At 46.6% G+C, this 25631-nt stretch overlaps 1 protein-coding gene across 1 annotated transcript in view; it reads left to right on the forward strand.

Annotated features, from left to right (window-relative positions):
- Positions 1-15453, forward strand: part of USP48 (ubiquitin specific peptidase 48) — a 79469-nt gene extending 64016 nt beyond the window's left edge. Inside the window, exons 22-27 of the mRNA XM_029945883.1 lie at positions 736-840; positions 5600-5755; positions 10391-10516; positions 11704-11752; positions 13827-13853; positions 14907-15453. Coding sequence (XP_029801743.1) covers positions 736-840; positions 5600-5755; positions 10391-10516; positions 11704-11752; positions 13827-13853; positions 14907-14929 — 486 coding nt within the window. The 3' untranslated portion in view covers positions 14930-15453. The remainder of the gene's footprint in view (positions 1-735; positions 841-5599; positions 5756-10390; positions 10517-11703; positions 11753-13826; positions 13854-14906) is intronic.
- Positions 15454-25631: the final 10178 nt, after the last annotated feature.

A 25631-nucleotide genomic window follows, 5' to 3' on the forward strand; every position in this document is an offset into this window, starting at 1 on the left:
ATGAGTATAAATGTCTCCATGTTTCCTCTAAAAGTTTAAGTCTTCTTTGTCTCGTAGTCGCTGCATACAATGGTATCTAAAATAATAGCCATTTTGCCTCCTGGGTGGCCCAGTAGGTTAAGCATCTGACTGTGGCTCAGGTCAAGATCTCACTGTTCTGAGTTTCAGCCTCACACGGAGCTTAGTCTACTTGGGATTCTCTGTGCTCCTGCCTCCTGCTCTCTTTCAGAAATAAATACATTTAAAAAAATAGTATCCAGTTTATCTAAAGCTTTATTGTTTGTTTAGAGTTTCCTAACAGTATTTCAGCACTTGCTCCATCCTTCTCCCTTTCTCAGAGGGAAGGAATGCTGTGGTTCCAGATGTCTGAATGGTATGACAGTCCCCATGCTAGGGTACAGGGTAAACTTAGAGCCTCTTTGACTTTCTGCAAAATGACATCTTGTAAAAGCCTGATCGTAATAACTTCTGCAGATACTACTTACATTTATGAGGACCGCTTCATATACAATAAGAGTAAGTCCTAGGATATAAACTAACATGTTAAAAGAGCACAGGAAACAGCCCTCAAATCTTGATCCTTTGCCTGGTGTATTATCCCACTGTTGATAACGTCCCCACACCTTTCAAGGCCTGCCCTGCAAGGTTCTGACCATCTCTCTCTCGCCCTTCCTCCGCCTCCCTCCCTCTCCCTCTTCCTCCACCTCCCCCCTACCCTCTCATGTGTGCATTCAGGTGATGAAGGATTCAGTTCCGGAGCTGAATGTGAGTAGTTCTGAAACCGAGGAGGATAAGGAAGAAGCTAAACCAGATGGAGAAAAAGATCCTGATTTTAATCAAGTACGTGTTGAAGCTGCCTTGTCCCGCCTTCCGCTTTTCTGAAAGCAGCCACTCCCTGCCCCTAGACACTGGTCCGTGCCCTGTGTGGGTCGTTGGTTTCTGGGCTCCCTTATTTGCCCTCTTTCCCTCACTTTCAGTGGCGGGCAGCAGTGCCCTCACTTCCTCTCAGAATTCTGTGAACGGCGTTATTCTGTAATTAATGTATTTGTTGCTATTAAGACAGGCTAAAACAACATAATGATCAAATCCTTAGCTGGGAAAAGGAGATTAAAACTAGATGCATCTCTTGGTATGCTAGCTGCTTAATCTTAAAATATGAAAACTCAGTTTCCCTCATTACAAATAAAACCAACTATGGTCTTAGTAATTGAATTTATAGAAGAAATTTCTGGGTTTCTAATTAAGGTGTTAGTAAAATGACCGATCAACATTAGTCTTTATTTCATTTTGACGAATTTAATGCTTTCCTCTTAAAGTTTCCTGTTTTTGTGTGTATTCTGTTCTGATGTTCTGTCCCACTTATATTCTGCCTGTTTATAGTGTATTGGAAGAAAGGATATTAAGAATGGTAAAGAACTTGGGAATTTGGTTGATATATGGGATAGACAAGTTTCAGCTTTTCAAAAAGCCAGACTACTGAGTTCCATGGATTCTCTAGATAACTGACATACATGGAATTTTTCCTTAATTATAATTTAGTCGTATCAGCCTAGATATTTATTTTCTTGCTTTGGTACTACAACAGATTAGCCAAATTATGTTTGACCTTCTCCCTAAAGGAATGCAAAGGTTAGATTCCCCATCCACTGCACCTGTTACGGAGGGGAGATACGTGTATACACGGATACTCTTACTTCATTTTCACCATCAGAAAGTTGGAAAAGCCCTCTTTGCTTGAATTTTGGTCTCCATGCAGAGAACATTACTTGTAGTTTTCCACCTGGTACAGAGAGAGATCACACCTGTCTCCCTCCTTGTTCCAGCTCCTGAAATGCTGTGAAAACCTTTCAAAGAACAGTAGCGGGCACTTGGTACACCCCCCTGGGGACCCTGGTCAGCCAGTCTTTCAGGCCAATTTGTGTTTCATTGAGTCCGCAGCAGTGGAGGGGCCCTTCCCTTCATAAATAGCCAACCCCATCATTTTACAGGAATGCCGATTTTTTTTTTTTTCCTGCACTCACTCATATCTTCATCCATGTAGGTCTTCTGTCTCTTGGGACAGATTTGAGATTATCTCTTGATTGGAGCTTACAGACCTATCTTTGCGGTTCACTCCTAACCCTGTTTGTCATCAACTCTTCTCCATGGCCTCCTACAATCCATCTTGCAAGTCAGAGACCCACAAACTAGTTTGTTCGTTCATTTTAGTTGACACATTAAAATTACATGCTTATGGAGAGCAGCAACATCTCGATCCAGACTTAGGACTTTATTGTCTTTTTATTGCTTGGCTGGCTGTACCTTATTGTTTTAATGATGGTCTGTTGGATGTATGGTTTAATAATCAGCTGAAAATTTTTTTTCTAAATCTGTTGGAAACTTTTTATTCCCCCCAAATCTCTTGTTGCTGACTCATTTTCTGAATAAATAGATGTCAGTTAGTTTGTAAAGCTCAACATGTACGTTCCTATTCTGTTTTAAGCTTTGCTCTTCAGCCTGAGTTAATTTAGAAATCTCTTCACATTTTCAAGTGATGTGGAATTTTGGGAAGCCAGCATTTCGGAATGTCTACTTTTATTCATTGTGGTTGAAACCACAGCAGTTTCTAACGAGTGGATGTGGAGCCACTCTTCAGTTTTGGTTTTGAATGACTGCAGATTTGATATTTACAAATATGACAAAGAATGCTGGGAAACATCGCTTTTTAGGCTAGAATTTTTTTATGTATACATTATAATTTTCTCCTGTCTTCCCTCTCCTTGTTTGGATATTGTCATCCTCTAGAATGTTTTAAATATTTTTGACCCTCAAAAAAAAATGTAGCCTTCCTTTAGAAAAGAGACGGTCACATAAGAATGGTGTACTTTTTCAGACCTTCAGGGACCTCATACATTTTCTTGTGATGTTGTATTACAGTTCAGGACACAGGTAGCTTCTATAATTGTGGTTTAAAGTCCCTGTAATAGGTAATGATGCATCTCTGCTTGTCCTTAATGGGGAGGAACAAACCCCCTTTTTTCCTCTAAGCGAGATCAACCCAGTCCCTTTGACTTTGACCTTTTCTACAGTTCAGGTTAATAATGTGCCCAGTGTCGGATATTACTTAGGTAATTGAAAGCCATCTAAAACCAGTGGGCTGGTTTTTTGACAGATAGTTGGATTTAATTCCTTTTCTTTCTTTCTTTCTTTTTTTTTTTTTTTTTTTTAAAGAATAATTCTGGGAAAAGCTTTTAGACCCATTTAAAATCAGAACCATTAAAAAATATATCTTCTTTAGTGCCCACAGATTTGTTGCTTGATTGTGTTTTGTATTTCTAAAGTAAAATTTGGATTCATTGTAGATATTTTTAACCGTTGTAATTTTGGGAATTTAGGTCCACCTTCAATTTTCCTTTCTGTGATTGAGATTAAGGAAAATGTTTCATCAGCTTTTAAATTATTATTTTTTAATGTTCTTATTTCTTTGAAGAGAGAGAGCATGTGCATGCATGAGGAGAGAAGGGCAGAGGGAAATAGAGAGAATCCCAAGCAAGCTCCACACTGTCAGCACAGAGCCCCAGACCCGGGGCTTGATCTCAGCAACCCTGAGGTCATGACCCGAGCCAACATCAAGAGTCAGATGCTTACCTGACTGAGACATCCAGATGCCCCTATTTTTTTTAACTCCCTTTTCCACATAACAGGGTTTTTTTTTTGAATGTTTATTAATTTTTGAGAGACCAGAGAGAGCACGTGCAGGGGAGGAGCAGAGAAAGGGGGATGACAGAATCTGAAGCAGGCTCCAGCTCTGAGCAGAGTCCATCACAAGGCTTGAACCCACGAACCATGAGATCATGACCTGAGCTGAAACCAGACGCTTAGCCAGCTGAGCCCCCCAGGTGTCCCCCACGTCACCTTTTCTTGAGGAATGTTGGAACCACCTGAACCACCTGTCTGTCTCTAGCCTCAGGACTAGAGGTGAATGTAGCTTTGCGTGGAGCCTCGCCAGCGGGTGTCACCCGGAGCCGGTGCTCTCGTCGGCTTGCGTCCTGATCCTCATCTGCTTTGCAGATCTTTGGGTCTCTGTCAGTAGTGAGTTTGTGGCATCTGTGCCGGTGATGGCCCCTGAACCGCTCTGCTCATGCACGGCTAACACTCAGTGACAACTGCAGAAACCAGAGCCAGGGCCTGGGGCTTACCTCATCCAGATTTAATTAAAGCAGGGGGAAAATTGTTTAAAGGAATCTCGTGTCTCTCATTCTTTGGCCTGGTTAACAGAAGTCTCTTGACTGTTTGTCTCCTTTTGAGGCATGTACGGGAGTGTTGTAGAAAGACATTTGGTCCTTCTCTATAATTATTTTTCTTAAGACTGGCACATTAGGAATTCTGTGTTCATATGTATGTATCCCTGCATATTTTGATGAACTATCTTTAGGTAAATCGTATTTGTCATGACTTTTCACCCCTAAATTCATTTTCTCTCTCTCTCTCTCTGCCTCTCTCCCCCACTCACTTGCTCTAAAATTTAAAAAATATATACATACTTAAGGCAGCATATAAGTAAGATAGTGTTCTATTGCCCATACTCAAATTTTTCCAGGGGCACCTGGGTGGCTTAGTCGGTTGAGCAGCCGACTTCAGCTCAGGTCATGATCTCTGGGTTCATGGGTTCGAGCCCCATGTCAGGCTCTGTGCTGAATGTTTGCTCAGAGCCTGGAGTCTGCTTCTGATTCTGTGTCTCCCTCTCTGACCCTCTCCCGTTCACCCTCTGTGTCTCTCTCAAAAATAAACATTAAAAATTTTTCAATAAAAATTTTTTCCCTAGGTATCCCAAATATGTAAAATAGTATTTCCTCCTCAAACCAGCATGCAGTCAAAGGGGTACATTGTATTATATCTGGAAGGCTCATCTTACCTCCCTAGCCCCTTTCTTTTCCTCTTTGACCTTTGAGGTCTTATAGATTGTCCCTCATCTTTAATGCAGCAGATTTCCCCCTTATATTATTGATTTTAGTTTGTTTCTCTGGTCTCTGTATTTTCTGTACATTGTCAGTCAGCTCTCAATGTGTGATTAGATTCAGGTCTAAAAATTTTCACAAAGATCTTTGACAGAGCTATTTCTTGATCCTGTCAAGAGGCACAGTGTGTCCCGTTTTTTAGTTAAACCAAGTTTGATGTCTTTATTAAGAATGTCTTTTCTTTTGAAAGTTCTCAGCTGTTTATACTTAGCTTCCTTCCTTTCTTAAAAAGAAAACATGTAATACAAATGTTATGATTCAGGTTATTTCTGGTTTAAATTTAGTAATCTTAAAGTATTTCTGGTTTATCACATGTGTGTTTTCCTGACTTAAGGTCAAAGGTACCATTTTGCTTTTAAATGTCCTTTTTATAGTAATTTTTTTGGGGTGGGGGGGACCTGGTGCTTACATGAAGTTACCACTATAACTCATGCATCCTTTTCTTTTTCAATTTTATGTGAGCCCGCTAAGTAAGGATCTGGTGAGTTTCTACTCATCATTGACCCTGAAATTCAAACAGTTGAGGGACCAATATGTAAATTGCTTTTGTCTGTCTGATGACCTTTATGAGGTGCTTTGTTTTTTCTGTGTTTTTCTTATAGAGCAATGGAGGAACAAAGCGGCAAAAGATAACCCATCAGAATTACATAGCCTATCAAAAGCAAGTCATTCGGCGCAGTATGCGACATAGAAAAGTTCGTGGTGAGAAAGCACTTCTTGTTTCTGCTAATCAAACGTTAAAAGAATTGAAAATTCAGGTGAGGAAAATACAGTGTTTGTTTAAGTATGCTGTCAAATTAGAAGGGACCTTCCTGCGTTCCTGCTTTGCCCTGTGTTTGTTCGTCTGTTTTCTTTCAGGCCCCACCCTCCTAGTAGTAATCCATTGAGAAGGGTTTCTTTTGATTTCAGAATAATGCCTACATGGCCCCTAAATTGATACAAGTCTTTATAAAAAAAAAAAAAAGTTTTCAAAATAGCCAAGAATTTGTGCGCCTGGCTGGCTCAGTTGGTGGGACTCTTGGGTTGTGAGTTCAAGCCCCACGTTGGGTGTAGAGATTACTTAAAAATAAATTTAAAATGTTTTGAGAAGCCACACAAGATAGCCAAGAGTCTTTCTGTAAAGGTGACAGTGGTTTGGCTTCTGAGAACCTGAGCAAATCTGTCGCCTTCTAATAACGAGAACCTCCGAGGGCCGAGCGTGTTCAGGGCTAAGTCTCCTCGCGGTGTTGAGCTGGACGCCGCCCCGTGGCCACTTCACCCGTGTTTGCGCCGGTTACCAGGGTCTGCCGTGAAACCCCAGGGGAAATAGAAGGCAGCTACTTCATTGTTTATTCACTTGGAGGAGTCTGGAATTTTTTTTTATCACAATATATTTGGTGTCACATAAGTCTACTTGATAGAATTTTAATGTTACCTCTCTTTATAGAGCGATGTTTTCCCCATGGTTTCCCCCCACCACGTGGGCTTTTAAAATTTTGTTTTACATTATTTTCCTCTCCATCCCACTCCCCCCACCCCCAAAAGCAAGCATTGTTTTGCACATTAGCTGAGTGACTGCACTGTAGGCATTATGAAAATGTTAGATGAATTTGTTATTTCTTGGTATCAATACTAAAGTACTGTAAATAAGTGTGGCAATGATATGTCCCAAAATCTAGACAAGAGGGGCTGATAAGTTCAAGATGCCCGTGAAAAAAAAAAAAACCCCCCCCACACACACACATATACAACTGGCCTCTAATCAGTTTCAGACACTGATATATATCCAGAAAGTCGACCAAATTTTCTTCTTTGCTGCTTTCATGTGGCATAGTTTACTGGTTCTGCATTTTTTTCTTTCTGCTGATATTTATCATTGTAATTGAGGCAAAAGTACAGGCTTCCTTTGAGGGGGTTATGTGTTCCAGATTGTCCTGGGAACAGTATTTCCCTCGGTTGAACCCATGGTTCTGAAAATAAATGTGTTGGCATAATATCTTTACTCTGTTATTGTACCTTTTACATCTGAGAAAGCTTGTTTCTGTCACCGGCCTTTTGCCTGTCAGTGGTAAACCTCGAACATTCAAAACCTTTAAATTATGAAAAGAGCCCCTGTGGATACGGACATTTAAAAGGCCCGTGCTGCTTTTGTTACGGACTCCCACTTTTGAAGAACAAATCAAAAGTCAGCAGAACCCACCTCTGTCTGGGAGCATGTTCCCTGCACAGAGGAGCTGTTGGAAGCCGGACGCCGCCGAGATGGGGCCCGTTGCTCTTCTCAGACGGGCCCTCTGCAGCGTCCTTCCTCCCACCCCCACCCGGGCTTTGAAGCCGAGCGATCCAGAGTCAAAAGAAAAGGCAGTGAAATGTAACTTCCCCTTGCAGCTGAGCTTTGGTCGCTCTGAAAGCTCCCACTCCATGTGACCTTTTGCCTGGCAGCCTGGCCGGCGTGGGGTTTTGTGGTGGGCTCGAGTGTGGCCCTCAGATAGTGGGGGTGAGTGTTCTGTTTTGTTTTGTTTGTTAGTATGTAATGCCTTTTTTTAAATGTTTGATGGAGCCTTTCCTCTTGGACAGAGTACATGTCCAAGTTAATAGGAGGCCATCATTTGTAAAATTGTATGTATTTTGTTCTAGACATACCCATTTACTGTTCTTTGAAACCGTGCGAAGTTTCACTTGCCTGATGATTAATTCAGCCGCCCCTGAAACCGTAAAGTAAATGGAGGCACAATTGACTCCTCTCCTTTCACAGAAGGTGTTCGGTGTTCAGTTGTATTATTTCATTCTCCCACGGACGCGTACTGAGCAGGTCACGCTGCCTGTCTTAGTAAGGAGGAGACGCTGGCACCGTGGTTAAATGGCTGCCAGCCGAAGCCCCTGCCCCTGCGTTTCCTTGAGGCCACACCCTCCTGTGCTGTAGCGAGTGGCGCAGTGGCTTCCCTGTAGGAACAGGGATTTCGTCGCTCCTTGTATTTTTCGTAGATGAGGGATGCTGTACCTGTGTGCTGTATATGTATGTTTTTAATGTTACCCATTTTTGAGAGAGACAGACAGAGTGCAAATAGGGGAGGGACAGAGTGAGAGGGAGACACAGAATCTGAAGTAAGCTGTCCTCACAGCGCTGGATGTGGGGCCTGAACTCACAAGCCGTGAGGTCATGATCTGAGCTGAAGTCGGATGCCTGGTCCACTGGCTACCCAGGCATCCCTGCACTATAATACTGTAATACTGCACTATAACACTACTAATTATATTCAGGCATTTTTATGGCTTGTGTGTTGCTGTGCCAATTGCTGCTGTGCCCTTGATTGGCCTGTTCCCTTCTTCGAAGGTAGCGTGTTCTCCTCACACTTAAATGCGTGATCATCTTTCATAGCACCTCTTCTACAAACCTGCTTTGGCCTCCGGCCGTAGAACCGACTCTCCTTTCCTCCATGCTCCCCAATTCTGACCTGGACCTTCTGCCCCCAGCCCCACCATGTTCTGCCCTCACTCTCTGAACCCCTCCAGGGTAGGCTCCCTCACTCAATGTTCGTATTTCCCGAACTGAACTAAGCAATTGACTCATGGTAGCTTCTTCATAAAGCTTCATTTAGTTGTCCGATGTCAAATGTCCTTTTCTGTGTGCTGAGTACATCAGGTCCTGAGCATCAGCCCCTCAGCGAGGGTGCTCGTGTCTGGAGGTGTTTGCTTTGTCCAACCTCACCGGGGCGGCGCGAAGACACAGCATTCTGGGCTTCCAGCAGGCAATCCTGAAGTCAGGCACGAGCCCCCGCTGAGATGTTGGTGCCGGACACCTCCACGGTAACCCTGCTCTCTCTCCCCCCATGACCTCCCTCTCTGAAAACCTGGTTACCTCCGCCTGACTCCTGTGTGCTGGGCTGGCTGTGGTAGAGCGTCCTATGAGTACTTCTTACCTGAAATGGGCTTACTGATTCAAAGGCCGTTTGTGGATGATCTTTGTATGTTTCAGCCACAGAACTGTCTGTATTGTCTTTTTTTTTTTTTTTTTAATGTTTATTTCGAGAGGGGATTGGGCAAAAGAATCTCAAGCAGGCTCCACATTGGCAGTACAGAGCCCGACACTCATACTGACCAATCATGAGATCATGACCTGAGCCTAAGTCAAGAGTTGGAAGCATAACCAACGGAGCCTCCCAGGTGCCCCAGAGCCACCTCTGTTTCTCAGGAGCTGGTGTCCTTTTGCAAAGTCCCGCTAAGATTCCGGCCTAGCATGCAGGAGGCCCGTGCTGTTATCCTTGTTCCTGATTATCCTTAGGCCATGAAATACTAAGGTCACTGTTCCAGCCACGCTCTTGTCTTGGAAAGCTCTTGGGCCCTGTTATACACAGAAGTGGCTCAGGGCTGCTGCATCTTTCCAGATTCAGAGAGTAGAGAAGCAGCGTGCATACAAAGGTAGAATAGCTTTCCCGTGACATTGATGTTGGTAATAAAACATTCACTTTAGTGTGTACGTTATGAAGCGTAATAAACTGAACACCATTGCAAATTAGACCATATCATTGAAGGTACAGTGTGCTCCTTGCCTGCCCCAAAATGATAAAAATTTTAAGATAATTTTGTGGACTTGAAAAAAAAAGTTTAAATATTATGCATAGTAATTTTTCTGAATGTATTAAGTTTTTCATATTTTTTACTTGGGGAGATGGGTGGGACTGGGGGGCAAAATCCCAAGCAGGCTATGCACTCAGTGTAGAGCCTGATATGGGGCTTGATCTCACAATCCTGGTATCATGACCTGAGCTGAAATCAAGATTCAGACGTTCAACCAAGTGAGCCATACAGGGGCCCCTGAATGTACTTAATTGTTTAACTGTTGGCTAGAATTAGGAAGGGGTCACTTCCTGGAAGAAGTTCATATTTCGGTTCCTTGGTTCCTAGAGGACGGTCTAAGAACATACAACAGTCCCAAGGGCTGAATTATGTCGTCCAGGCTTGCTAAAGAATGAGGCCAGACAGAAGAAACCAGATGACCTGCTGGTTAATTTAAAGATGGTCTTAGGAAAGAATTTTGACATGATTGTTAAAAGGACGTGGGACCTGGGCCTGAGGAGCGTGGCCGTCACGTCCATGCGTCGGTCTTAAAACCCAAGGAGCTGTCCACCTGCTTCTCTGATCACCCTACTCCCCTGCTCTGGGGAGGTGGCAAGGCGCAGAACAAAAGGGCCCATGGGTTTAATTGTTTTCTACCAGGCCTCCTAAGGATGTTCCAAGACCACTAGGATTCTGGTCTCCATAGGAGTGGAGCCAGTGGGTGACTGCAAAGAATAGTGTCTTTTGTACTCTGAAGACTTTTGTTTGTTTGTTAAAGAATCCATGTGTTCATGTATTCCAATGGAGTGTAAGTCTCCACATTTTTCGTCTCATACACACTTTCTTTTGCATTGGTACAGATCATGCACGCGTTTTCAGTTGCTCCTTTTGACCAGAATCTATCAATTGATGGAAAGATTTTAAGCGATGATTGTGCCACCCTCGGCACCCTTGGCGTCATTCCGGAATCTGTGATTTTGTTAAAGGTAGGTGACGGCTCCTTCCCTGAGGAATCCTAGAAGACTTTGCTGAGCTGCCCCCCCCCCAGGCCAGAGCAGTTGAGATCACCTCCGGTCATCAGCAGGCTATGCCGGGCAGCAGCTGGCCTCCGGATCCTTCCGCCCCGGCTCAGCTGAGGCCCAGTGGAGATCAGGATATCGCCGGTTCTTGTGGGGTTTTCATCATTTTTGTTAAAAATGATAGATGTAGATTAAGCGTCCACCCAGCCTTCTGGATCAGCAGAATTCCTTAACCTTCCTTCTATGAAACCATCCCCTCATTTCCTCTTGGCTCAGAAGTACCAGCCACTCCAGCTAGGAAACAAATACGAGACACGAGGCTTGGCCACACAGTCAAAATGCTTTTGGTTGACTTCTTGGGATTTTTGTCCAGGGCATGGAAATTGCCTTTGCCTACAGCAGATTTAGGAGAGAGGGGCCGTGTTTTGCAAAGGCGGGGTCCTCGAACCACCTCAGCCCAGTCCTGTCCTTACACACACACACACCCCTCCAGCGCGCCCCCCCCCCCCCAAAGGTTGGGTTTTGTCTCTTCTCTTTGCCTCTCTGGTTTTGTACTGGCCAAAAGCATCCCCACCGTTCCTGCCTCCACTGCGCCACCCGGTAGCAGGTCTGTATTTGTTCGCGCTTTTGAGCTGTGTGATCCATGCTTGCCATATCTCTGGAGCCTCAGTCCTTGTGAGATCATGTATCAGCAGACTTGCACTTCAGAGGGTCTGCTTGAGTCTGTGCTGGTCATAAGCCTCTGAGCTGGCTTCTGTCCTGAAAAAGGAATTGGTGATTTGTTCCTGGTGCTGAGGAGGGACAAAACTCTTTTTCAGCTAACTTACTTTTTAGAGGACCAGTCTGACTTCGTTTCCACCTAACTCCCTGTCCCTGCCCCTGCTGGCATCCTACCTCGCAATCATTCATTTTGTGCTTAGTAAGCTCAGGGGAATCGATTTCCACATCGAAAGGTGTGTTTAAGAGCAGGTAACCCATGTCACCACATGTGGTTTGGGAGTGATGAGTGTAGACACATCATTGTAGGCAGGGGCGTCCTTTGTTAGTCCTGGACGTGGCTGGCAGCACATGTATCTGTGTCCTGCAGCGTGGACCCGCCATCCGCGTGGTGAGGATCCGCCCTGGTTTTCACTTGTCTTCATTGGTTTTTCTAGGCTGATGAACCGATTGCAGATTATGCTGCAATGGACGATGTCATGCAAGGTAAAGACACATTTTCTTTAGGAACTTGTTAAGTTGCTAGAAGAAGAGGTAATTACACCTGGTGAAGCTCCCATCTACAATGTTTTTACTTTTCACTTTGAAAACGTTTTACGTGTTGTTAGGGTGGAATCGGACACTCTCCCCGAAGATCATAGAGAAGGGCGTGTCCAAAAATTGGGCAAATGGAAAGCTCAGAACAGAGTAGTGATAATGTAGCTGAGCTGCAGAATCTGAAATACAGGTAACCTGCCGATAGAAGAGGTCAACCAGAAGTGCAGTTCATTCTGCTTGCAGACCCTCAGACAGATGCATGGGAGACCCCAGGTACTTCTGGCAGCGGAGTGAGGTCTCAGCCTGAGAAGAGGAACCTGTAGGAGAAGCAGTGAGGCCGTACACAGCCCCTCCCTGGCACCCTTCCGTGAGGCCCACCGATATTCACTGATGGGTCCTCCACCGCCCTGGGGAGAAATGGGCAGCTTCAGACCACCAGAAGGTGGAGCAGTGACATGGGCCTGGAATCAGTGTCAATCAGCAGCCTCAAGAAAGGAAGTTAAAGGAAGCATGAGAAAGCTCAAAAATTAAATAATACAGAGGGACCAAATAGCTAGGGACTCTAGAAAAGAACCATTGAGAGGACAGAAGGGGTTTCATGAAAATAATGATCGTACCAAGGGTCCAATGCTGTAAGTGAAATTCTAGGGACACGTGAATCTAAAACGTCCAGAGATGCCGGAGGAAAAGGGGTTCCCTTTGTAGGATGAAGAGTCTGAAGGATGGAGAAGTGAGTTCCAATCTAGAATTCCACAACTAGACAGATTTTGTCCTACGCTCACATTTGATGGCTCTTTGAACACATTCGAGGCCTCCAAATACTTCTCTCTCCAACACTGTTTGCCAAGACACTATGGAAAGGTATGCTCTTCTTAAAGAAGAGTCCAAGTCCCCAAAGAAATGGGTGGTGGAACCCAAACTAGGGGTCCAACAAAGGAAAACCGCCCTAGAAGACGTGACCGGGAAGCTCTGTAGAGAAGATCTGCGGCGCCGTGAGCACCCCCGCCCAGACCCGGGAGGGGAGCACCGCTCAGGCAGAGCGCGGCCACAGGGACGAGGGCAGGTGTGAGGGCAAGGTGATGCCTTGAGGTTTACAGGTCTCCAGGGTTTCCGCTTGAATTAGAGGTGGCACAGAGCAAATGAAAGTCCCGAGTGATGCAGCCATCACCAACCCCAGAAAGAGAAAGTCCTACCAGACAGCACGGCTGACCAAGGCACACTAAGAGTTTTGACTGTGAGCACTTATTGATGGCGTAAAAATGAGTGTGAGTAATGGACGCTGGCGAGCTTAACCACAGAAAATACCACTGTCAGGAGAGAGATGGGTTAGAGGAACTAAATCTTTATTTCTCATAGAGGAAGTTATTAGATACTATTTAACGGAATAACAATACAGCTGACCTCGAACAACACGCCTCTGAACTGTGCTGGGCCCACTCCAACCCGGGCAGATAAGTGTGTGTGCGGCGCCGTGAATGTATTTTCTCGGCTTCACGATTTTCCTAATACCATTTGTTTCTCTGACTCACTTGATGTAAAGAATGCAGTACATAATACCTATAACACACAGAGTGCGTGTTAAGTGACCGTATTGGGTGAAGCTGCCTATCAGTAGTAGAACATCAGTAGTGCAGTTCCGGAAATAAAGACCAAGAGACAAGGCTGCATGGGTCAGAAGTGGTTCCTTCTAGAGTGTATGATTGGAGGGAAGGTGGGGAGAGACAGAGCCCCAGGGGGCACTTGTCCCCTGGTTTTCTCCAGGCCCCCCTGGAGTGCTGCCCAAGTGGGCTCCCGAGACAGTCATTGTTCTGCTGTATTTCACTTGTGTGTTGCTTTGATTAAAAATAAAAACAAAGAGACAGATCATCACCTGATTATTCTCACCCAAAATTTCAAAGGTAATCATTATGGGTGAGTAAGGTAATTAAAAGTTATTTATAAACTTTTTTTGGTATTTAGGCATTATTGTCTGTCACAACAGTCTTTTCATTTTGGAATTTTTTTCCTCTCTCTCTTTTTCTAGTATGCATGCCAGAAGAAGGGTTTAAAGGTAAGTTACATTTGTCATGTTTTGTTCATGAATGTCAGAGTCATACTGTAATTTTCTCTTAAAGCGAAGGCTGTAATTTGATTTTAAAATTTAATTCAATATAGGCTCATGGCTGAAATTAATTTTAGCTAAATGCATTTTTTATTCAGGCTTCTTCATTATCTTTTTCAGCACTCAGGCCTCAGAGAGGGCCTGTGTGTTCAACATCTCTACCTCCAGATGTCCATTTTGCACTCTTTCTCTCGTTTGGGGGGGCAGGGCGGGGCCGGTGGGGAGGGTGGGGAATTAGCTAGTGGCATTTATATTTTCATTTTCCCCGTTCCTCCTCTCAGTCCCACCTTGGAGCAAAACATTTCGTGTATGACTAATGAGAATTAGAGGAAAGGAATTTGCTGAATTGTATCCAGTTCAGTGAAAAGGTTTCATTTACCTATTCAGAAGTCAGGCATTTCTTGGATTATGACTGTGGATGGAGACATGGCGGTGTCCCGTCACATCATGGCCACTATTAGTTGTGTAGACTAATAATATTTATTAATTCATCAAGTACAGGTCCATGGCAACTTGTGGTGTTTTTTTTGTTTTTTTTGTTTTTTTTGTTTTTTTTTGTTTTTTTTTTTTGGCCATGGATTGAGCTTAATCAAATACCAGGGGTCCTTTGCTTACACAAATGAGTGAGCAAAGCTACTGGCCTAAGTAAAGCCTTCCTCTCAATGCAGCTTTGTTATCTGCACATTTACTACTACAAAGAAGTGGTCAGAACAAAGCAAAAAAATTCTTTATGCAAAATGGCCATCAAATGAAAGCATCAATAAGATGGGGTTCACTTGTGCGAAGATGTCGCATAGGAAACGCGTGGCTTTCACCCAAAACGTGGGTTCACCAAAAGCCGGGGAGCCTGCTGCTCTGTTCTTACCCTGCGCCTTCCGGGGGCTGCGGTGCCCGTCCATTAAATTGGATATTCCCTGTTGATGATGCATTCTTGGCAAATGGAATACCGAACTCTTCATTTTCCGTTCACAGCTGTACCTCCACATGTGTTTCTTTTCCCAGGTACTGGTCTTCTTGGACATTAATCTTTTGAATACTTGCTGACTTCTAAGAAATGACAGAAGGGAAGAGAGGCGTTTGACATATGTTAGGGCATTAACGAAAAGATGGATTTAAGAATTAAACCATTCTGTGACTCTTCCAAAAGGCAGAAAACTATGCCGAAGTGACTGTCCCAAATGCCTTATGTCAAATAAAGCAGATTGCACTGACGGACATCAGACTTGAAGGAAATGTTTCAAATTTTATATTTAAGGGAGGGTGGCGGGTGGGCAGGGGCAAGCAAAGCCGGAATCGGTTTAGTAGCAGTAACAGTAAATCATGTTTACATACGAGATTTATAGTCACGGGAGGGAATAAAGTTCTGTTATATTTCCTTGCTCGCGTTTCATACCAGATGCATTGGTCCATAAAGGATTTTATCACAGTAGATGGGACAACATTCTGCTCTGAACTAAAAAGTAATTCTTTAGAGACATAACCTGCTTACCAATACCTGTCTTTGATTCATATTTTACTTTCAATAAAGCATGAAAGTGAAGAAACTTGCCTTAATTGTGGAAACGTGTCCTCTGCTTCGTGCCGGCTCCAGCACCCCCGCACCGCCTGCCGCCCCCTGGTCTCCGAGTGGCGGGTCATGTGTGCCTCCTGCACTGAGCCAGGGGTTGGGTCTTGGTTTGGGCTTCAGGGCCCTGGCTTTCGTGCATTCAGAAAGGATGGCAAGTGTTTATTAACTGTGATAGCACCTTCCTCCAGTCTTGTTATTATTCAGAATTTGGGAACTCAAGTACATCTTGTCACTTTTGAAAAATCTGACCACCTCATCCAAAGAGTGAAGTGGACTGAGGTATCCTTTCGAGAACACAAGGCTCTTACAGAAGTGTGTTCCTGCCATTCTCCGAGTCTACCATTTCTTGGATCTCGCCTCTCTATTTGAAAGCATTCTTCCTGAAATTCCCAGAAAGGAGTTTTTAGGTGATTTTGTTGAAACAAGACAAAAGTGAACGGATGGGATGCGTCATTTTTCATCCATTTCCGGATCACTGTTAGTAACATGTAGCCAGAGCACGTTCTTGAGAATACTGAGGGCTTTTAAAATGGGGCTTCAGACAAGTTGGTCTCACTGTTTTCTGGGGTGTGTGTGCACGTTTGGGCCCGAGATGCTGACTCCGGCATGCGTGTCTCACACAAACGCTGTTTTAGCCTTCCGTTTGTGATAGGCTCCACCTCTTTTTCTCCCTCTCCTTCCCCACCCCCACCCCCGCCCAAAATGTAAGCTCACATACTGGGCGGGGGAGGCAGCTTTCAATTTGAGGACCAGTAACCTTGGCAGAGCCCTTTTGAATAGCTCTTTTTATCAGAATAATATGGCTGTTTGGTCAAATTATAACTTCTTGCTTGTTTTCCCCGTTTGCTATGCCTCCAGTCTGTGCCCCCTGAGGAGGCGGGGGTGTATAATGAGCCTGTGGGAGAGTGCGAGCTCCACCCAGGACCCTTGAAAAGCCATCCCTGGAACCAGCCATCCCTGCACTGAGGTCGCTCAGCACAGGGAAGGGACTCGGAGTTGAGGTCACGGATAGCTAATTGGGTTTTAGATCCTAGTCTTTTATTTCGCTCCAAAAAAATAGGAAGCTGGAGTGTCGGTGTATTAATACACCGAGCAACTTCCTCTTTCCTGAGGTAAAGACTTGTTAACAAGTTCTCTGAGTGCTCAATGGGGCAGCTCCCCTTTCCTCACAAAGAAGCCATTCAGCCGGAAAAGGTTCTTTCTAGGGAATGACAAGTCTGCAGTCTCTAGAAATGAGGGACTGATTTGCTGTTAAAAACAGTTTTAAAATGTGTTACTCGAGTGTTTCCCCTTACGCAATGGTAACAGCTTTTTGGAAATCTTTCAGTCTGACCGCCCAGTCTGCAGTGGCTGCTCTAAGATCTCTGCCCAGGGCTGGGAGCAGGCTGGACCCCGCAGGAGCCTGTGAGGCTGCGGCTGACTTCCTCCTGCCCTGACCAGTGCGACTCCATGTTGGCCTTGCACCCGGCAGCAGCATTGGGCGGCTGCCTTAGAAATGTAGGAGCCAGGCGGCCCCTGGGTGGCTGTTAAGCATCCCACTTTGGCTCAGGTCATAATCTCATGGTCCATGAGTTCGAGCCCTGCGTTGGGCTCTGTGCTGACAACTTGGGGCCTGGAGCCTGCTTCGGATTCATTTCTCTCTCTCTTTCTCCCCCCGCTGCCCCTTCCCCACTTGCACTCTGTCTTTCTCCCTCTTTCAAAAATAAAACATTGGGGTGTAAGCAACAGACTTCGGATCCAGTCATGATCTTTCAGTGGGCTCAAGCTCCGTGTCGGGCTCTGTGCTGACAGCTCAGAGCCTGGAGCTTGCTTCTGATTTTATGTCTCCCTCACTCTCTGACCCTCCCCCGCTCACATTCTGTGTGTGTCTCTCTCAAAATTAAACGTTTAACAGAAGAAAACAAAAATAGAGAAATGCGGCATTGGGGGGCACCTGGCTGGCTCATTTGGAAGAGTGTGAGACTTTATCTCAGGTTGTGGGTTCGAGCCCCATGTTGGGTGTATTAGAAAACTGCAGGTGCCCATCCCCCAGACACACGAGACCTGCATCCACAGATCACTCTGGTGCTTTTAGAGGTTGAGAAGCCTGGGGCTGGGACCTCTGCCTCCCTCCCTGCTTGGCCTGGGGAAGATAGGTACACAGTATAAACTCAAACCCAAGTCTTTACAAATCTGTAGAGACCAGTGGTCTTCGGGGCTGGGACCACACTGAAGGACAGAGACTCCGCATCAGGTTTTTTTTATACCGTGTCTGTACACTTTTATCAGAGCGGCCCTCTGTGGAAGGTATTTATGAAGCCGACACTCCCTCCCCCCTTGTTTCTGACCACTTCTTTATCCCAAGCTAATGCGTACAGATTGTTGACATTCCCTGAAATACAGGTTGCCTGCGTGTCCATTTTCATTCCCTGGGGAAATCTGTATTAATGAACTTTTTTGTTGAGAATTACTCTTCATTTTCTGCGGAATTAAAAAGAAATGAGCATCTCTTGATTACCATGTAGTCATAATCTAGAGTGACTAGTTTGGGGTTACTTTAAATCTCCAGTTAGTGGTCCATGTGGCCGTGGACTTATTGATCAGACCCTGGTTAATATTTGAAGCTGATGCTAGTATTGAATAACCTGTTTTAAATACCCGAGGCATGATTTATCTCTGTCTAAACAAACTGCTGAAATGAAATGAACATTAAAGCCTGTCTTTCCTGTTACCGAGTCCTGGAGGAGAAGCCCATCCTTTCTCTTTGGCATTTTAATGTTTTGTTTGCTCAGTGTTACAGGGGACTGTGAACAGAGATCAGTCCGATGCGAAGCCAGCATTTTCATTTTAAGAAGATTCTCACCCCTTTGCCAATCCCGCACCCACCTCCGAGGTGCAGGGTTTTGTCGGCAGCTACATCGGGATTCTGCAGGCCAACAGCTCACTGCCCCCAGAGCTCAGACCTCGTATGGACACCAGAATGGCTGGGGATATGATGATCAACATCACCGGAACCCTTTGTTCATTGAAGTAGAAATTATAAACATTTGTATGTGGTATCACTTTGAGAGCTACTTGACTGAGCAACGGCTTTCATGTCAGAGTCCTGTGTGTCAGGGCTGGAGTCTAGCAGAGAGACACAAAACCACCTCTCCTACGTCCCAAAACCTTTGTTGTTTTTTTAAGTCTGGCTGTTGAGCCCACTGGCCTAAGGAGTCTGCTAGCTGTTCAGATCACACATACATGGGTAGAGGGGTGTGGAGAAGGGTCACGTGGCTCCAGATAATCCTACCATTTACCTTGTAAGTAAGCAAAGCTGCTTTGCTTCAGCTTGGTTGCCTGGTCTCTTAGAAGGGCAGTATTTGCTGCCTCGTGTTCCCTCCCACACTGTGAAGATCAAGCAGTAATAAGCGCTGTTGGTAAAGTGCTTTGTAGTCTTTGTCATTAGAAAGGCTCCATCCTTTGTGAGGGAAGGCTGCAGAATCTTTTCCTTACGTGGTCAAACGGGTCATGTAACCATGAAGCCAAGCTACCCGGGACCGCTTCTCTTGAGAGTGCACCTTACACTGGAAACCCTTAGAGCTAAAATCACGGTTGGAAGGGTGTTCAGTCATCCTGTTACATAAACCTTTCCTCTTGGCCGGTAGAGAAAATTAAACTAATGGCCAAATGGTAAGCTTCCTTGGTACTGTGTTTATTTGCGGGCTTTAGTTGAAAGGTATTTGAAACACGTTTAGAATGTGTGTTGAAGATTTATGTCTCTGTGATGGGCAGGTTCTGCCCTAGAGGGGAGCTTCCGATATTTTGATTGTCATTGCCAAGATCATCAGAAACAGGTGCTGTGAGCTTCAGAGGTAGGGCTGTGCAGGCACCGGGGAGCATGATGCAATGCAGAAGAATCACGTTTGTCATTTTTTATCTACTTCTTGAGACTTAATAATGTTATTCAAGAGTAGAGTGTGTGGAACAGGCATTTCCTGTGCTGGCCCTTCCCCAACAAATAACCCACAGGACCAGTTTTATCAAAGCAGTACAGCATACTGCTCACCAAATCCTATCACTTTAAAAAAAAATGCATACATCTCAGATGAGTTGGTGACATTTCTTCATATGGTAAAATTTAAGTATTTTTTCTGAGCCTCATTAGATTTTGGGTAGAAAGAGGTTGCAGAATTCATCTTGTGACTTGGCAGTTGAATGACCTCTTACAGGTGACATTGGTCTGCCTTTAGAGCTGGGACCCAACCACCAGCTCATTCCTGCCCAAAGCCTTTGCTGTGTTCCACCCAGGAGGCAAGATCGTGATCCCTGAAGGATCGGATCCTGCCAAATGGCCTCTGTCCCACACGCATCAGTGACATGTTGGCTGGCTCTTCCCATACTGTTTTCACACTTTCTCATTCATGAAGCTGTCTGCATTTTCCATGAAGTTCGTCCTAAGAGCTTGTCCAACATAATTACTGTATTGATCCCAAATAGTGGGCATCATCTGTTCCCATCCCTCCCCACAACTCCTTGCTTTCAAGGTCTTGGCTGAGACGGCATAGGCCAGGGTCCATGCAGCAAAATCCTTTGAGCCAGAGCGGGAGCCGGCCCTGGACCAGCAGCTGGAATGGCAGCTTGAGCTCCAGATCTGTGTTCATGCTGCCAGAGGAGGCAGGCCCTGGGCCGCGGGAAGTGAGGGGCAACCCCCAGGGGAGCCGGAGAGCCTCGCCAGCCACTGCCTGGATTCAATCATTGCTAGCTGGCACACTGGCTTCTGCACACTCGTGTCTTGGTCCCCCCTCCATTATCCTGATTTATTTGTGTTTATAACCAAGGGAATACAACTGCTACCAGCTCTTTTTATGTTCCTGGACAAGCGTGTTCCCTTTTGGGCCCAGGTCCTCTCTGAATGGAAGCCGGATGTGTAGAAGTTGTCAAACATGAACTGGGTGGAAGGAAACAGTGGGGCCTCATCTCTTTGCCTTGAAGGACGTCTCTCGTTTTACAGTCTGAGTCGCCTCTTTGGTTGGCTTATGCCTGCAGTTTTTGCTGCATCTTCTTCCCTCTGTAGCATGCACTGCTGGTTCTCTAGACGAAAGAGGATCCAAGCAGTGCTAGACTGTCTAGAATTCTGGAAGTAGAGTGAATTGGTTATTTTTGTCTTACTGGGAGCCAGAGTTAGGGGTGGGCTGGATCTTACATCTGCACCAAAAACCACTCCAATCCTAGAAAAATGAATCTAGCCAGTTAGTGATCGACTGCTCTAGCTTCCTGCATGCAGGGCCCTGGCCATCTTATTCTCCACTGCTTCCACATTAACCACTTTTCATATTTGAAAGAAAGCAAGGGAGGTGCCGAGAGAGGGAAACAGAGAATCTGTCTTATACGGGGCTCGAACCCACGAATGGTGAGATCATGACCTGAGCTGACACTGAGTTGGACACTGACCTACTGAGCCAGCCAGGCGCCCCCACATGATAAGTTCTCAGCAAGGAAAAACGAACACCTCAGAATCCACTAGAAGCTCTTCTGTGACAGTAAGACTCCTGGGAGAGAGCCTTCTATGGCTTTGGTGTGACCAGGGTTGCCCCCAACTTTGGGCTTGTCTCTTCTTGTGCTCAAAGTGGGGACTCCCTGTCTGTGTTCACATTCATGATCCAAGGACTTCTGTAACCTGTGAGTGGGTCCCCCAGGGTGGCATCCTCTCTGCTGAGTCTCCAGCAGCTCTCCGTGCGGACACTGGGGCCAACTACCACTCATCCGGTCTGGTTCTCACTGGGGTGGAACTCTCTTCTCGGCCACACCTGCGGCCGCCCACCCTCTCTGGTCTCCCAGCCCCTCCTAGACCTTACTCGGTGTTCCCTGGTCAGCACACCTTGAGGACCCACCACTTTGGGGTTTCCTCCCCCTACTTTTCCTGCTGGACTGCCCCATCCCCACTTTTCTCCCCTTTGAATTGGTGAGAGTGGGGAGCAGAGAGAGAAGTTCTTTCCAGGGGACAGTTCCCCATTTTAGGACTCCCTTGTGCGTTATTCCGAGTTGACTGTTGTGCCCACCCACATTTTCATTCTCCAAGTCTTCTTAGATGTCAGATTTTTGAAGCCAGCTTTCATTTGTCAGCAGTCGGGAGGCCGGGGGTGGTGGCCAGGTTGCAATGTATTAAGTGTTTGAAAAAGAAAAGGCTTGTGCCCAGAGGCAGCCATGCGTGAGCGGTCAGTCCTGAGTGGTTTGGATTGAAATAGGCCAGGGAAAGCTAAGCTCTGAGCCTTCGTCCAATCTTCCCCTTCCGTACCTAGGCTTCATGCCAGGCTGCGTGCCCAGCCCCCTACGGCACGTGTTGCCGTCTCCCTAAGGGCCCTGACAGTCTCAGAATGGTGCCCCCCGCCCCCAGGACACACTGGAGATTATAAGCCTCTTGCATTGAGGTTTTCTGTAAAGAGGAAAATGCTGTCATCGAAAGCTCCTTGATTATAAAGGAGTGGAGAGGCTTGGCGCGGAAGAGCCTTGGCTCTTCGGCCTACCCAGCCAGGGTTGGGCCCATTCCGTCCCCCAGTGCCAGTAGGACCTTAGGCTCTTGAGGACCTTGGAGTCTGCCAGTCCAGACCATTAAAGGTCACAGCTGCAACGGCTCACATAGTGTGTTTCTGCCCCACGGCTGCCTCTGTCTGCCCCTCTTGCTCCAGCTCAGGTGGGACACCTTTGTCTCCATTCACAAGCCGGAACGGCACCATTAGCCCTTAGCTACCGTGAGCCAGAGTTGGGGGCCTGGGATCTCAGGCTCATAGGGGGAGTCGGTGAAGCAAGGAGAGGCACTGGGCTTGTGACCCGATTTGAATTCAAGGATCCATCTGGCCCCACTGTACAAAAAAGCGAGAGCATGGGAGGAGATGGGATGCTTCCGGGAGCTCTGGAATTTGTGTGTCCGTCCTGAGAGGTGAGCCCAGCTCTCTGCTGCACGCGAGCCAGCCCAGTGCCTGCTGCCCTGCTTTCACCCAGCCTGTCACAAATGGGATTTTATTTCTCCGAGCATCTCCTGGGACCGGTGCCCCGTTGACCATGCCTGTCTGGGGCAGCTGGTCCACCACGAAATCCCTCTGCACCAGCCCCAGAAGTGCCTTGACCAAGCACCTTTCACTGCTCTCTCACTGTAGCTTTGAACCAACTACCTGGCCCTGGTGCATGCTGAGAAGAATCCAGGCCCCGCCCCCATTGCTGGGCAGGAAGTCAGAGGGTCCCCAGGGGTGGGGTGGGCCCCGGGGAAGCAGACAACGTTCCAGGCATCTGTCCGCTGTCCCAGCGGCTGCCTCCTTCCTGTCCTGACCACCTCATTCTACGTGAGCTGCCAGAGTGTTGTTTGTGGCCCGGCAGCACCAGAACACTGCACAGCTTTACTGGAAATTCGGGAGCTCGGGCGCCTAAGTGGCTGTCAGTTAAGCATCTGACTTCAGCTCAGGTCATGATCTCACTGTTGGTGAGTTTGAGCCCCACATTGGCTTCACACTGATAGCATGGAGTCTGCTTGGGATTCTCTCCCTCTCTCTCTCTCCCTGTCTCAAAAATAAACTTAAGGGGTGCCTGGGTGGCTCAGTCGGTTAAGCGTCTGACTTCAGCTCTGGTCATGACCTCACGGTTTATGGGTTTGAGCCCGCATCAAGCTCTGTGCTGTCAGCTCAGAGCCTGGAGCCTGCTACAGATTCTGTGTCTCCCTTTCCTGCCCACACACTCTCTCTCAAAAATAATAAATAAATAAATAAATAAATAAATAAATAAATAAATAAAAATAAAAAATAAAAATAAAATAAATAAACTTAAAAAAATAGAAGGGCCCCTGGGTGTCTCAGTTGGTTAAGCATCCGACTTCAGCTCAGGTCATTATCTGGCAGTCTGTGAGTTTGAGCCCCGTGTCAGACTCTATGCTGACAGCTCAGAGCCTGGAGCCTGCTTCGGATTCTGTCTCCCTCTCTCTCTGCCCCTCCCCTGCTCCTTCTCTCTGTCTCTCTGTCTGTCTCTCTCTCTTCCCCCCTCCTCAAAAATAAACAAACATTAAAAAAAAAAAAGAAATGCAGGAGCTCAAGCTGCAGACCCGGTGCATCAGGATCAGGCCACTCCTACCGTGTTCACAGTTTGGAAGCCCTGGGCTGGGGCCTCCTTCCCACCCAGGGCTGGCGAGAACATTCCGGGAGGGAGAACTTAACACAAGGGCCAGAGAGCTCTGGAGCCTGATCCACACTTCCCCTCTGCCTTTTCACATTTGCTCACAGGGGTGGAATGAAGTCGAGGGTCATCCTCCTACTCACCATTAATTCAGATCATCTCTTCTTGGTTGGGTGAGAGTCTTGGTGGAGAAACATGGCCCCAGTCCCAGTCCCAATGCGACTGAAAACTCAGGACCCTGCATAGCTCGGTGCAGAGACTGATGCAAGGGTCACTGGGGGCCCAGATCTTTTCCTTAATGTAATGCAGCCCCATGACTGGAAAGATGGGGCAGAGGGAGGGTTAGGGGGAGGGAGGAAGTAGGGGTGTGGAACTCAGTTACTCTTATTAAGCACAGCAGGTGGTCAGTAAATAAGTTGAGTAAGTGGGGCTCCTGGGTGGCTCAGTGGTTAAGATCAGCTCAGGCTCAAGTCATGATCTCATGGTTTCCTAAGATGGAGCCCCTCCTCAGGCTCTGTGTTGGCATTTCAGAGCCTGCTTGGGGTTCTCTCTGCCCCTCCCCCACCCCAGCCCACACGCACTCTCTCTCAAAATGAATAAAAAATGTTTAAAAATAAGTTGAGGGGCGCCTGGGCGGCTCAGTCAGTTAAGTGTCGGACTCTTGATTTCAGCTCAGGTCATGATCTCACAGTTTGTGAGTTTGTGCCCCGTGGGGGCTCATGGTACAGAGCCTGCTTGGGATTCTGTCTCCCTCTCTCTCTGTCCCTCCCCTGCTTGCTCTCATCCCTCTCAAAATAAATAAAGATAAACTTTGAAAAAAAAAGTTGAATAAATAAATACAAAACTTAATCCTCCTTAACCTGTCTGTGAAGTGGGCCTATCAGACTGACTTCTGAGGGTCCCACTGGCTTGATCTACTAGATTGATGAGACGGACATTTGTCTCTATCTCTTTTGCAGACTCAGTTTCCCAAGTTATTAGAGCAAGAGAATGAGGGGGCGCCTGGGTGGCTCAGTGGGTTGGGCATCCAACTTCGGCTCAGGTCATGATCTCATGGTTTGTGAGTTTGAGTCCCACGTCAGGCTTTGTACTGACAGCTCAGAGCCTGGGGCCTGCTTCAGATGCTGTGTCTCCCTCTCTCTCTGCCCCTCTCCCACTCACACTGTCTCTTGCTCTCTTTCAAAAATAAACATTAAAAAAGGGGGGAGCGCCTGGGTGGCTCAGTCGGTTAAGCGCCCAACTTCAGCTCAGGTCATGGTTTGTGGGTTCAGCCCCGTGTCGGGTTCTGTGCCAACAGCTAGCTCAGAGCCTGGAGTCTGTCTTTGGATTCTGTATCTCCCTTGCTCACGCTGTCTCTCTCTTTCTCTCAAAAATAACTAAAACCTTAAAAAAAAAAACAAAACATAAGGGAGTGAGATCCAGAGGTCTCAAAGATCTCCTCTAACAATGTTGTAAGTGACATGGGACATGATCATGGAGTCACCAAGCATACCATTGTCCCCCATTGTCACTCAATGTCCCCCAGAGCTGTGGCCTTGTGGACACACTGCTTGTCCTCTCCATTCATCTAGCTGTTACCCCCTGACAAGGAGCCCTGTGGAGAAGAGAGGGAGATATGTGACATCAATGGAGTCCCCTCTGTGAAACCCAGAAGCCACTGATGACTTGGATGTGACCTTGGGCAAATCTCTTACCCTCTCCGCCTCAACAGGCAGACTAAAGTGATCCCTGTGGCCTTGTTCTGCCTGGGTTTTCAACTCAACCCCAGCAGCCTCCTGCTCTGTCCCTCCATTTCTTCTTTAGAGGCCAGGGAGGGGCTCGCCTCCCCCATTCTAGTTCAGGCTGGGAGTGGAGAGCAAGCTGCCGAGCACAGGGAGGATGTCCAAGACCCGCTAACCGGTTAAGGGTGAGATGGTCACCACGAGGCTCCTTCGAGGACTCACACTAAGCTCCTCGGTGCAGAGGACGTGCTGTCGGGGCACAGCCTCCTGGCCCACCCAGCCCAGCGCTTTTTCCTTCCTCCCCACCCCGCAGACACACGG

The sequence above is a fragment of the Suricata suricatta genome, chromosome 8, assembly GCF_006229205.1.
Source record: "Suricata suricatta isolate VVHF042 chromosome 8, meerkat_22Aug2017_6uvM2_HiC, whole genome shotgun sequence".
Classification (NCBI taxonomy): Eukaryota; Metazoa; Chordata; class Mammalia; order Carnivora; family Herpestidae; genus Suricata; species Suricata suricatta.